Genomic DNA, 14279 nt, shown 5'->3' on the forward strand with positions numbered 1-14279 from the left:
GGTCAGTGGATTTAGAGAAAAGAGCCTGAGGACATCTAAGGTTCTCAGAATCTGTCCATAAGAACGTAATTAGCCATGGGGGGACATTCTGCAGCATTGTGATTTCACGATAGAGAAGAGGTGTCAGAGAATTACAGACATTATATGCTTTGTCACCTTTAGTGGCTCGGCAGGTAAGCTTTACTAATAATGTTCAATTCAGAATTTTGATAACAGACAGATTTTTCAGGCATCAATCTAGATATTTAGTGCCTGTCAGTTTTAAATTGTTTTTAGCAAGTTGTTTTAGCTCCAAATGGAATCTTGATTTCCTATTTGTAAAATAAGATAGAGCCTAGTCCAAGGAGTAAGGGAAAACTGAAACTAACAAGTCATTTGAAGATTTTATGTAATAAATTGTAAATAATGAAATTAGTCCATCCATCCATATATTTACGAGGTCCTGCTAAGTGCTAGAAAGGTGTGAAGATAATAAAGATGGAGTCCCTACTGTGTTCTGGAACCTTAGGGTTTGGCAGGAAAGATGGAGAAGTAAACTCAGTAGAAAGTGGCCATCCTTGCAATGGGTTGGTGCTGGGCACTATGGGAGCAAATTGTTGTTATTCTTAACAATAGCAATAGCAGCAGCATAGCTGAAATTTCCTGAACCTGAAACATTTTTGGTGGTGTGAGGGTCACCTAATTTTGTCCTCCTTTCCCTCAGTTCAAGGTTTTCCTGTGCTTCAAGCCACGCATTAAGCTTAGGTAGATTTTTGTGTCTGTTTGCAAGGTCTACATATTGACACAAATTGTGGGAAAGAGGAAAAATTCTGCCAGAAGCTTTAATATTTGGTAATTAACTGAATAACGTTTTTCATAAAGACCTTTTGAGTCCATGCAGCTACACTTTATGAGGGCAAGCAATATGGTGACCCAGAGTAAAAACTTCAAAATCGAATGCTATTGGGTAATAGTGCCCAACCTAGAGAAAGAAAGGAAGTAGGAATATTAACATGTCAGTTTGCTTGGATAAATAAATAGGTAGCCAACTGGAAAGCGGTAGGATATTCACAGACCTTTTGTGAATAAAGCAGGATCCTCTGCTTTGTCAGCACGTAATCAATGCGGCAATGAATTGTTTGGATTCAGACGTATAGTCACAGTAGCTAAATAGTTAACAGAGGTCTATGTGTTTAAGAGCACATAGTAGCTAAATATCAAACAAAAGTTTATGTAGTAAAGAACACATAGAGGTTTATATTGGACCATTACTAGTAGCTCAAGTTCAATCCTATAGATTAAATAGCATATAGAAATTTGCCTAATTATAATTTCCAATGTATTTATTTGTGTAAAGGTTAAACCCATTAATAGTAGGCAGACACTGATGTTCATACTGGTTATAATGATGATTGCCGACGCTTATTGAGTGTATACTATGGATCAGATACTGTTTTAAGCACTTCATATTTCTTAACTCATTTAATCCCAACATCCCTATGAGGAAGGTACTATTCTTGTCCACATTTTACGTATGAGAAAATCCGAGACCTGGGAATGTTCGAAAACTTAACAGAGGACATGCAGCTTGCAGGTGGCAGGGCTGAGATTCGAACTCAGGGAATCAGTCTGCACAGTCCCTACCCTTGGCTGGATTTGTCTCTTAGACATCTGTAGTTGCAGTGGCCTCTACCACCCGTACCTTAGGTGGGTCCCTGAGCTTGGTCCAGTTATTTGCCTCTTTCCACACTCTGTCCTCCCCCCCTTCCTCCTCATACACATACCAGCTGTGTCCTCGGGCATCAGTTGCTGCCTTTGCCCACCCTCCTGTCTCCCGCTCTCCCCACGTCTTGGCCACTACAGGGCTCGAGGAGCAGAAACTCGGGGTGGCAGAACCAACCCTCTGGGGCTGGGAAAGGGGCTGGATGAAGTGCAGAGGTGGAAGGCAGAAGGAGGGGAACTGGCCATCTGGCGTCTGGGGACAGAGAGAAGGGAAGGAGAGCACCAGTCAGAGGAGCGAATTTGAGCTCAGACAGAGGTAACAGCAGGCGGGCAGCTTCTGTCCGGGGAGCCCATCTTACATCATTATTTCCCTATCCGCACAAAGGGAGTGGGGAGGTCTGGGATGCCTACATGGCGTGTGGTGGTGGGTGGAGAAACTGACTCGCAGCCCCTCCATGCTCTCCACAAGCTAACCCTACACTCCTGCAGCCAGGGGCTTTGACAAGGGGCGGTGAGAAGCCTCCACTGTGCGACCCCACCCTGCGGCCCCCCCAGCACCAGATCTACCCTGCTAATCCCAGACGCCTCAGATCCCACCAAGGAAGCAAGCCTCCGGGTCTGATACTCGAGCTGGAGATCTGAGCAGTGGACAGATTTGTGTCAATGAAGAGTCAGAACCTGTCTGGTTTGATAGCGCGGGGAGATTTAGATCACAGGGAGGGTGGGTGGGGAGAGAGGGGCATCAGGAGTAAATCTTTTTTTTCTATTTTATTTTTTATTGAGGTTATGATAGCTTACAACCTTGTGAAATTTCAGTTGTACATTATTATTTGTCAGTCATATTATAGGTACACCAGTTCACCCATTGTGCCCACCCCCCACACCCCTCTTTCCCCTGGTAACCACTGATCTGTTCTGTTTGTCCACGTGTTTGTTTATCTTCCACATATGAGTGGAGTCATACAGAGATTGTCTTTATCTTGCTTATTTTGCTTAACATAATATCCTCAAGGTCCATCCAAGTTGTTGTGAATGGGACGATTTTATCCTTTTTATGGCTGAGTAGTAGTCCATTGTATATATATATATACCATATCTTCTTTATCCATTAATCAGTTGATGGGCACTTGGGTTGCTTCCATGTCTTGGCTATTGTGAATAGTGCTGCAATGAACACAGGGGTGCGTGGGTCTGTTTGATTTGCTCATTTCAAGTTTTTTGGGTAGATACCCAGTAGTGGGGTGGCTGGGTCATATGGTATTTCTATTTTTAATTTTTTGAGAAATTCAGGAGAAAATTTTGATGGGTCTTCACTCCCTTAGATGTAACCTCATATTTACTGATGACAAATTTCCTGTTTTTGAGTGTAATATTAATTAGGGTGCATTGTCAAATAAATTATATCACTTTTATATTGTGACAATTATGAGCGTGGGGATTTGTTTTGTTCTTCTCCTGGGGTCTAGCATCCTACCTGTCACTCCATAAATTGTTCACTGAAATAGGAATTTTATTAATGAGCCATTTTCATTCTTTAGGTAAAGCTTTGCCTATTCAATCATGTTGATAGCACGTGTGCTTTTCCTTAATGAGGAGGATATTTCATTAACCATCTCATCTAAGTCCAGAGCTCTATTCAATTTACCTAAAAGATTCCAGGACCCGGCGGCTCGTAAGAGGCAGCTGTGGTGATGTGGACAGGGCGCTGAGCTGGGAATCAGAGATCTGAATTTTCATGCAAGCTCTCTCTCTCCCTCATGGGCGCCATCAGGCTGGTCGCTTCTCTGAGCCAGCAATTTCCTCATCTGTAAGAGGGCCACTCCTGACTTTATAAAATCAAAACTGTGGTGAGGATTACAAAATGAACACTGGTTTCCAGGCAAAGCTCAGACTTTAGATTAATCTGACGCCCCTTCTCTGCTCCTTTATGTGGGTTGTTGAACCTCCTGGAGCAAACCACCCAAGCGTGTGCGTGTACCCAGCTGCTTCTGGAATCTGCTATTGTCTGGACCCACGGTCCTCTCCAATGGCAAAGCCAATGGCAGATTCTTATTTAGTGCTCACTTCACTTTCCTACAGTGGTTATTTCAACCCTTGGCTGTATTTAAAGTTCTCAACGTCCTTTCCTCTAAGAATTAGTTTTGTTTTCAATTATACAGAAAACAAAAACCAAAACTATAAAAAAAAATGAATCTACAGCATGTTATTAATTCTCGAAGGAAAAAGGCATAGAAAAAGGACTAGAGTGAAATATGCCAGGATATAAGCAGTGCAATTTTGTTTCTTCATACTTTTCCATGCTTTTCAAATGTTCTGTTACAACACGTATTACATTTTGTTTCAAAAGTCACAGGAAAATAACAAAACAGAAAAGCTACCTATCCTCCACTCCCCCTGCCGTCCTCTTCCCAGGCCACATGAAGGGGTCGCACGCGCTCTCCCTCTCCAGGCCTAATCTCATCATCTGTGCTATTAATTCCATATTCTCCTGACTTCTCAAAGAGCTTGCATTAGCATGAGGCCACCTTTCCCCTCCACGTCCAAGCTCCCATTCCTTGTTAGTCTCTTTTTGTCAGTATATAAGTATGCTTACGTCTTCTCCACATCTTAGCAAGCAAACAAAACCCCATAAGCCCCAGCTTTACCATGGCTCTCCTCTAACTCTAGACCCATACCCCTTTTTCCTTTTACAGCCAAAGTTCTAGAGAGAGTCTGAATTCCAACCTCTAAATCCTCATAACCCATTGCAGTCTGATTTCTGCCTCCAGACGCCCTTACCTTGCTCTTGCCAGGATCTCCAGTGACGTCATGGTCTCATTTTGGTCTTCATCTTACTGACTTCTCTGAGGCACTTGACAGTGTTGTCCGTTTTCTCTTGAAACTGCCTTTCCTTCGTTGCTGTGGCACGATCGTAATGATAATAACTACAACTTATATTGTGTACAGTATCCAATGCACTCTGTCTACTTGCACGTAAGGTCTGTAATGTTCATTCTAACATGAAATGTAGACATCTCTATGATAAAGGAAAGAAATCTGATGTAGAGAGTTGAGGACGCTCGTGTGTGATCATACGGCTCTAAACGATGGAGTGAGGATTTGATCTCTGGTCTTTCTGAGTCCAAAGCCCAAGTTTTTCCCACTGAAGACATTTCTCTCTCCCAGATTTCCTCTGGCCTCTGTGGCTGCTCATTTTCACTTGCCTCTGTGGGCTCATCTTTTGGTGACAGCCATGAACACTCGTGCTCTCCAGGACTCTGCTTTTGGCCCTTTATTCTCCTTACTTTCAGTGTTCAGTATTGTTGGACTATCCTCTCTAGGCCACCAATTCTGCTACAGGCTATAAACGCCCAGCCCCGCTCTTCCTGAGCTTGTGACCCACAGGTGCAACTGTGGGAGGCATTTCTACTTGATTGTCCCACAGGCCGTTCACTCAACGTGTCTTACCACGGAGTTTGTGAGCTGCTCCCTCCACTCCTTTCCTCCTCATGTTCTGGATCCCTACACCCATCTGGGCATCATGTTCTCTCACCATCCTTCTTGGCTAAATTATGGTGCTGTCAGTGCAGAGCCCTACTTTGGCTCCTGGACCTTTGCAGTTACCCTCCTGACCGCTTCTCTGACTCTAATTTTGACTCCATCCACGCCATCTTCCACCTCACTGTATGCTCCCAGTAGTTTGGACTGCTCTGAATCCTCAATTCTGTTATCTCATGCCTCTTTGCACTTATTTCCTTTGCGTAGGATATTCTCTCTGTGCTGTGCGTTGGACAGATTCTGTCTCATCTTTTAATTCCCAAAGATCTGTCTCATCTGTTGAGTGTCAGCTCAAATTCTGCCACTTTCGTGAAGTCCTCCCTGATTTCTCCCAGGGAAGACTCAGGTGCTTCCTTTCTTGTATTCTCCCTGCCCTTCAGATAATTATTTTATTCTACTCTAATTTGTTTTGTTTGTGTCTCTTTTAGATTATAAACTTCTTCGGGCGGGCGCTAAGACTATTAAAAAATTTTTTTTTTACTGTGAAATACAACACACCCAGAAGTGCGTTAAACAAAATTTAGAGATAATGAATAATCATAAGGTGAACACTTGTGTAACTATTACCCAGGTTGTGGAATGGAGTGTTTGCAGGACTCCAGGAGCCCCCTGATCTTTTCCTGACCCCACTATCCCTCCTACCGTCTTGGCTTTTATGACAATTACTTCCTGGGTTTTTTGTCATCATTGTACGGTCTGTATATGCATTCCTAAACAACATTGTTTCGTTTTACCTGTTCTCGAACTTTATACAAATGCAATCACGTCATGTGTTCTGTTGTGTTTTGCTTCTTTCATTCAACATTGTGTTATGTAGCTGTATGTAATTATGCTTCTTAATTTTTATTGCTGTATAGTGGCATTCCATTATATGACTTTATTACATGTAATGTATCTATTAATGGAAATTTGGTTTATTTCCAGTTTTTGGCTTTTCTGATGCTTGAAATATCTTGTACACTTCTTTTGGTACCAATGTGCAAGAGTTTCTTCATAGTGTAGATCCAGGAATGGAATTGCCTATCACGGGGGGTGTATATCTTCAACTCTGCCAGATAATGCCAAACTGCTTTTCAAAGTACGTGTCACGATTTCCATCCCACCAGCTGTGTAGAGAGTGCCCATTGCTTTGACAGTGTGTTACTGTCAGACTTTTACATTTTTACCGACATGATTGACGTGGAGCAGTATTTCACTGTGGTTTTAGTTTGTATTTCCCCTTAGTAATGAGGTTGAACACCTTTTGGATTTTTATTGGCCAGCTGGATTTCCTCTTAGTGAAGGGCCCACTCACGTTTTTCTCACTTTTATAATGGGTTGCTTATATTTATTTTATTACTTTGTAAAGTTTTTTACATTTTGGATAGGAGTCCTTTGTTGGTTGTATGTGTTGAAAATGAATTATACCATAAAATCACGCACATTGAAGATTTATCGATTACGGTATTTTTTAATTCTTGACCTGAGTACTAGTAAGTAAGTAGAAACAGAGTAATTAGAAAAAACAAACAAGTAATATATATTACTTCAAATTAATCCTGTGCTTCCCCTCTTCTCTCCAGGTGTCATTATTGTCCCCAGTGCCGGCGTCGGTATTGTCCTGGGAGGCTACATTATAAAAAAATTGAAACTTGGTGCAAGAGAATCTGCAAAACTCGCAATGATCTGCAGTGGTGTGTCTTTGCTGTGTTTTTCCACTCTGTTTATTGTCGGATGTGAAAGTATTAATCTAGGGGGCATCAACATCCCTTACACAACAGGGTAAGTCCCTCGGCACAACCACCTCGTGTCATCCTGGTCATGATGTTAGTGCGAGGCCCTGTGGTGTTTCGATCTCGGGGGCAGACTTGTGTCTCCCCTCCAGGCGGGTCTCCCTGTGTGGGCTTCATCTCTTCAAGTAGGAGAGACCTCCTCTTGGAAGGCAGAGGCCATATGTCTGCTTCGTCTGTGTCCTCACAGAGTGTCTTCCGGGGCATTTTAATTACCATAGATGAGGAGGAAATGCTTGTTGGGTTAATGAAAACAGTTCTTCTTCTTCTTTTTTAATGTAAGAGTTTGAATAGGTGATACATTCACGTAGTTTAAAAAGATAAAATTCCATGAAAATACCATGTATAGTGAAACATCTTGCTCTGACCCAAATCCTCCGCCCCACGGCTCCAGCTAAAGACAACCCAGGTAACTACGTGAATTCATTTCTTGTGTACCCTTGAAGGCTTCTTTATACAAGATGCTATAAACATGTATTTTCTATTTTCCCTGTTTTATATCCAAAAGATAGCATTCTATATGTACTTTTCTGAGCTTTTCTTTTTTGTTAGTGTAACAATATAGCTTGGAGGTCCTTTTGTACTGGTAATACTACAACTCAACACACCTAGTCCTTATATTGACACTACTGCATGCCAAGCATTCTTCTAGACGCTTTATATGTGTTAACTCATTAGTCCTCACAGCAATACAACAGGGAGGTGCCGTTATTTTCCTGATGTTACAGATGGCAAAACCGAGGCGCAGATCACACGTAACTAGTGGTATACTGATAAATATGTACCCAATGGCTCTCTAAGGAAAAAGGTCCGAATCTGTAGCATTTGCTAATTTCTGAGGTGTAGATATTCTCACCATGGTTGATTTCAGGCTACTAACGTGAAGACACTGAACACCGAGTTGGGAGGAGATGCCTGTCACAAACCATTATATAATATTTCCGTCATACAGATATGATAGACTTAAATAGTCTAGTCAAGAGCATAGAGAGTTGTAAGGTGTGGTAAAATCATTAGGAGATATGTTTTGAGTGTTTATCCTTGTTTTTAATATTTATTTAATGGTAAGCCTATATAATTTAATTTTTGATAATGGCTATGCTAAACAAGCAGTTGGCAAAATCCCTGAAAATTTGACAGTAGGATTTTGTGACCCAGGGTGGCTGTGCTTAACCTGGACTTAACCCCAAGCAATTTACAGAGTCCGTGCCCTTAGCTCTCTTTTTAACCACTTTGTAACATTCCATTTAATTCTATTTCATAATTTAACCAGTCTCCATTTGATGGGCAGTTGGGTTGTTTACAATCTTTAATTATTAAAAACAGTGCTGCAATAAATAGCCTCACGCGTATATCACTTCTCTTTCGTGCTGTGTATTTCTAGAATATTCCCGGAAGTGGGATTGTAATAAATATTGTCAAATGCCTCCTCAGCTGTTGTATCAATTTGTACACTCACCAGCAGTGGATCTGAGTGTCGATTTCCTGCAGCCTCGCCAAGAGAAGGTGGAAAACGCTTCTTTGAGAGTTACGAAAATTTTGACTTCTAGTTCTTGAGTACATGCGGGTTTATTAGGATCTGCTCATTGGACAGAATTTTCCTGCCTAGTTTTTGGTGCTTCGTGTCAACAAACGCTGTTTCTTTTTGGTTCTCGGTGGAGTTTTATGTTATAAAATGTTCCACTTGAAATGTGAATAATAAAAGCTTTAATTTCATTTTGCAAATTGAATATTAGAGATCTAGAATATTAGAGATTGAAAAAAAAAGAAACTGCCAATCGGAGTGTATTTCGATGCCAGAATATGACCATTTGTCTGGAGAGTTCTCTTTCCACCAGGTGTTGTGTGTGTGTGCGATGAGCATCCCAGGTTTGTGGCCCCCTGACAGTGCCGATTTGAATGGCACAGGAAATAAAATCTTTAAAAACTTAAGGACAGTATGGAATAAGAGTTCAGGTTCCTGAGTCGAATCTGAGTTTGAATCTCGCCTCTGCTTGACCAGTTTCTTCACTCTCAGCCTCAGTATCCTCATCTGTAAAATAGGGTGATGATAACAGGGTTTAGTCCATTTGGGCTGCTGTAACAAAAATACCATAGACTGGGTGGCTCAGAAGCAACAGAAATTTATTTCTCACGGTTCTGGAGGCTGGAAAGTCCAAGATCCAGGCAGCGGCAGATTCGGTGTCTTGTGAAGACCTACTTTCTGGTTCATGCATGGCTGTCTTTTTGCTGTGTCCTCACATAGTGGAAGGGATGAGGCGTCCCTCTGGGGTCTCCTTTACACGGGCACTAATCCCATTCATGAGAGCTCCACCCTCATGACCTAACCACCTTCCAAAGGCTCCACCTGCTGACGCATCACACTGGGGCTTAGTGTTCAGCATGTGAAGTTTGCAGCGACTCAAACCTTTCGTCTACAGCAATAGTAATCACCTTAGAAGGCGGCAGGCGAGATTCCATGAGTGACACCGTGTGAAGCTCTCTGCTTGATGCCTGGCGCACAGTGAGTGCTCAACTGAAAGTTAGCTGTTGTTATTAGTCATAACTAATACAAATAATTTCTATTTCTATCACACTATTTTTATGACACTTGGAAAATAGAAATATAATTAAGAAGTTAGTAACAAAAACTCAGCAGTCTCCTGAATAACTCTATTTCCCAGGGGCAATAAGTTTTAAATTCTTTTTAGCTGTGTCTTCTGGTACTTACTTCTATACACACACACACACACACACACACACATATATATTTTTGTGTGTGTGAGGAAGATTGTCGCTGAGCTAACATCTGTTCTGGTCTTCCTCTATTTTGACGTGGGACGTATCCACAGCATGCCTTGATGAGAGTTGTGTAGGTCTACACCCAGGATCTGAACCCACAAACCCCAGGCCCCTGAAGTGGAGTGAGCAAACTTAGCCACTCCACCACTGGGCTGGCCCCATACTTTTGTTTCTGAGGAAGATTAGCTCTGAGCTAACATCCACCACCAATCTTCCCCTTTTTGCTGAGGAAGATCGGCCCTGAGCAGACCTCTGTGCCTGTCTTCCTCTATTTTATATGTGGGACGCCACCACAGCATGGCTTGATAAGTGGTGTATGGGTCTGCACTGGGATCTGACCCGGCAAACCCTGGGCTGCTGAAGCGGAGTGCACGTACTTAACCATTACACCACCAGGGCAACCCCCAACTTCCTTTTTTAAGGCATAATTTATAATTACTCAAAGTGAGACATTATTTATGACCTTTTGGTAAATGAGGAGTTCAGCTTTGCCTTCACAAGTTGTGGTCAAATCCTTTTTTGACATTTTCGTGTTATGATTATGACAGTATTGTTAGCCGCTGAGGCACATGTAGAGTATTGTGATTAGATTTTCTCTTTCGTGCAACATTGATTTTCCTGGAATTAGTAATTGCCTTATTTTCATTTGTTTTGTTTTCTTTGACTCTGCGTCTAGCTTCCCACATGCTCTATGGGCTCAAAATATCTCAGCACAATTTGTCACCTGTCTGATGAGGGCATGGTTCCATTTCCACCCCTTTGAGTCATCTATATGGGAGCCCTAGTCCCTGCTCTAATCTGGGCATGATGCTGTCCAGGCCCGCTGTCCAGCTGTCATCCTGGGGATCCCATTAGCCTCTCTCCATATTAATTCTTTGTTTTCTGGACTCTGTGGACACCTCTTTTTTGGTTTACTCCGTCATTCTGTTAGAGCACATCCTCTGGTAGCTACAGGAAGCCTGTAACTTTTTTGGGGGGACTTTTCATGAAATAGCCTTTTTTTTTTAAACCATTGCATTTGATTGCCAAATTGACCAGGTGGAGAATTTTGGATGAATCATTTTCACTCAGCCTTTTAAAGTTTTTGCTCTATTGTCATCTAATTTCTAGTGCTGTTGTGGGAAGTCTGGCCTTTCTTTTTCCCAATCCTTTGTATGTGACCTATTTTTCCTTCCTGGGAGCTTCCACATATTTCTGGTGTCCCCAAATTTCACCATGGTATATTTTGGGGTGGGTCTTTTTTTTTTTTTTCTGAGCACTTGGTGAGCTTTTAATGTCTGGAGATTGTGTTCTTCAGTTTTGTTTTTATTTTTTATTTACATTTTGTTATTTTCTCCCCACCATTTTTTTCTCCTTCCTTGACTCTCTACTTTTCTTATTGTTTATTACCTATTTTATATCTCATAGTTTTGGTCCTACTTTTTTGAAAGATTTCTTTAACTTTATTTTCCCAGTCTTCTGTTAATTCTTTATTTTGTCTATTGTGTTTTATTTTTGCTGAGGAAGATTCACCCTGAGCTAACATCTGTTGCCAGTCTCCTTCTATTTTTTATGTGGATTGCTGCCACAGCATGGCCACTGATGAGTGGTGTAGGTTCGCACCCACGATCTGAACCTGGGCCACCAAAGCAGAGTGTACCAAACTTGACCACCAGGCCAGTAGGGCTGGCTCGGCTATCGTATTTTTAATTTCCAAAGGTCTTTCTTGATTTTTGATTGTTCCTTACTTCTAGCCTTCTTGCTTCATGGATAGGATATCTTCTCTTATTTCTCCAACATTATTTAGAGTTTCCTTTCCTTCCTAAATTGTCTCTGTGTCTTCTGAGTGACTGCTTTTATTTTGCTGTCTTGATTGTGTTGGAAGCTTCCCTCATACTTCTGGTGATTTTCAGCTTTCTCTTAGTATTGAGGGATGTGCATTTGAAAAGCTGAGTAGGTGCTCCATGTTTGCGGGTGGGGCTCGTCCTTTTGTGGGTCTCACTATAGGGTGATTGAAGGGAGGGGACAGCTGACATTTTCACTGGGACTCTCAGTGTCAGAATTGAGGTCTTATCTCTGAGGTGCTTCTGTTCCTCAGGAGAAGAATTCTCCTGTTTCTTGGCTGGGGCTGTGTGGGGTGGGTTCAGGGTTGTAAGCCTAGCTGCTGGCTTTCTAGAGCTGGGGGGTGGGGTGGTGGTGGGAAGGGGCCTGGGTCTTACTGTCCATTTTGCAGACTTTTACCGAATTCCCCTGTCATCATTCTAGCATCTCACCAAAGCTCTCCTTTATGTATGGTACTCTTAAGTCCAGAGACTAAAGGGGTGAAAGAAGGAATAGTCACCTATTAAGTAGAGGGGGGATGGGAATTTGCTTAAAATTATATCATATTTGGGCCACAACGTTCTTGTGCTGTTTGTCCTTTAGTTCTAAAGGCCCGTTCTTTCCCCTACTACTGGCCTTTATCATGACCATATATTCTTACGTTCTCAAACTTCCTGTTTTATTGACTCATTGTTTTTTGTGGAACTCTCCATCCTTTTCTTCAGCTGGACTTTGTGCTCTCTTGGCATAATTTTTATCCCAGAACTTCTTTTCAGAGACCTCAAGTGTATCCACTAGTTTTTGTTTGTGTGTTTATTTATGGGTTAACTCTTCATTTTGCCAGAGAAAAATCCCTGGATAACTTCCTAGGGAAGGGTGCATGGGAAGAAAAACTTTCTGAACCTGTAAATGTATTCACGTGTCTTTATTCTTCTCTCACATTTAGATGATGGTTTGAGTGGATGTAGAATTATAGGTTAAAAAATTGTTTTTCTGAGAACTTTGAAGCCATTGCTTTGTTTATCATCTAGCATTTAATGTTGCTGAGAAGAAATTTAATTCCATCCGAGTTCTCATGTCTCTGTGACCAAATTTGTTTGGAAGTTTTGAAGATATTTTTTATTCAAGGTGTTCTGCAATTTCATAAGGAATGCTGTACCCTCACATTTTGTCTTGACTGGACCTGTCCAAGGTCACTGTCTCAGAGAAGCTTTTCCTCTTTGCCCAATCTAAGGGAACCTACCCGCCTCTCCCTGGTTTTCACATCATTCCTTCTTATTTTCTTCACGGCACTTACCACTATTGAAATTATCTTTTTAAATTATTTGCTTTGCTCTTGTCTTCTGGCTCTAAAATGTGAGCTTCTTGAGTACCTTTACTATAACTGTCTCCATAATAATTGCATCCCCTCCATCCAAAACAATGCATGATGTTTGTTGCGTGAATGAATGAATGGATGAGTGAATGTCTTGGCCCCGAGCTTTGTTCATTCATTGCATTAGGCACTCTCTGAACGCTCTTAAACTAATTCATGTGTCTTTTTCACCTTGGGGAAATTTTCTTCCACTATAGCTTTCCTCATTCTCTCCTCTTCATTTTCCCTGTGTTCTCCAGGATTCCTGTTAATCAGATATTGAAACGTATGGGCTGCTTGCCCGTATATTTTATTTATTCTCTCATATTTCATACATCTTTTGCATGAGAGATTTTTCCAAACCTTATTTTCTGTTCTTTATGTAAATTTTTTATTTCCAGGTTACTTTTTTTCTTCATTGTATTCTGAGTGTTCCCTTTTCATAGTATCCTCATGTTTAGGGAGTAATATCTTCTTAGATCTGTGTAGATAATTAGATTTTTTTTACTTTGCTTTTTTGTGATGCATTTTATCATTTGATTTTAAGGGTCAACTTTTTGTCTGTTTATTTTGGGCTTTACAGGTTGACAACATCCAGTCTAGCATCTCTCAGGTCATGATTCCTCCGCCTTGTCTCTCAAATCCAGGAAGGAGGAAGTTTTATTCTGAGTTGCCAACATCTAGAGTAGAAGCTTAGCTTTTAAAATTTCTTCCAATTTCTTTAGAGAAGCGCTTTCTGCCCAATTTCTGGGCTCTCAGTGGGGAATGGAGGTGGGTGGACAGAGGAGAATGGAAGAGCCCGCCAGCGCAGTTTTCTGGCCCTCGGATCCCCAATGAGTCCATTGTTTTCAGCTTCACCTTCGCTTTGCTCCCTGTCTCATCTGCCGAGTGTGAGCTCAGAGCCTTGCGGAGGTTCCATGGGGCAGGCTGGCTCTGCTCCAGGGTGGCATCTGCTCGTTTCACATAAGCCTATGCCTATCCACTTGCAATTTTCATGAAGTTTGGTGTCATTCTTTTCATTTTTCTTTGCTGGTTTATTCCTTTTAGTCGTACTCACTATTTTTTTCCCAGAAGGGATGGAGGGCAGAGTCAATGTCTTGCCTGCTTTTAAGCCGCAAATCCCCTCAAGACTTCTAAAGCTCTAGCTTAACACCACATCTGTCTCGCCAATTCTGAATCAACTGATTCTGGACTCCCCAGGACTACTGGGCAAAAATTATATAATTGTGCTGATTGGCTCCATTACAAATTTATGAGTTCCAATCTTAGAAGGCTCTCATCTTTGCTGAGCAGTCCATTTACTGGCCCTAGTCAGCTTCCTTTCCTCTGCCCCGTGA

The 14279-nt window shown here is 41.7% G+C and overlaps 1 protein-coding gene across 2 annotated transcripts in view; it reads left to right on the top strand.

The window, feature by feature from the left end:
- Positions 1-14279, top strand: part of SLCO5A1 (solute carrier organic anion transporter family member 5A1) — a 130987-nt gene that overhangs the window by 92586 nt on the left and 24122 nt on the right. For both annotated transcript variants that reach the window (XM_001493408.5, XM_003365585.5), the window contains one exon: positions 6801-6999. In XM_001493408.5, the coding sequence (XP_001493458.2) occupies positions 6801-6999 (199 nt within the window). The remainder of the gene's footprint in view (positions 1-6800; positions 7000-14279) is intronic.

This window comes from Equus caballus, chromosome 9 (assembly GCF_041296265.1).
Source record: "Equus caballus isolate H_3958 breed thoroughbred chromosome 9, TB-T2T, whole genome shotgun sequence".
NCBI classification, from domain to species: domain Eukaryota; kingdom Metazoa; phylum Chordata; class Mammalia; order Perissodactyla; family Equidae; genus Equus; species Equus caballus.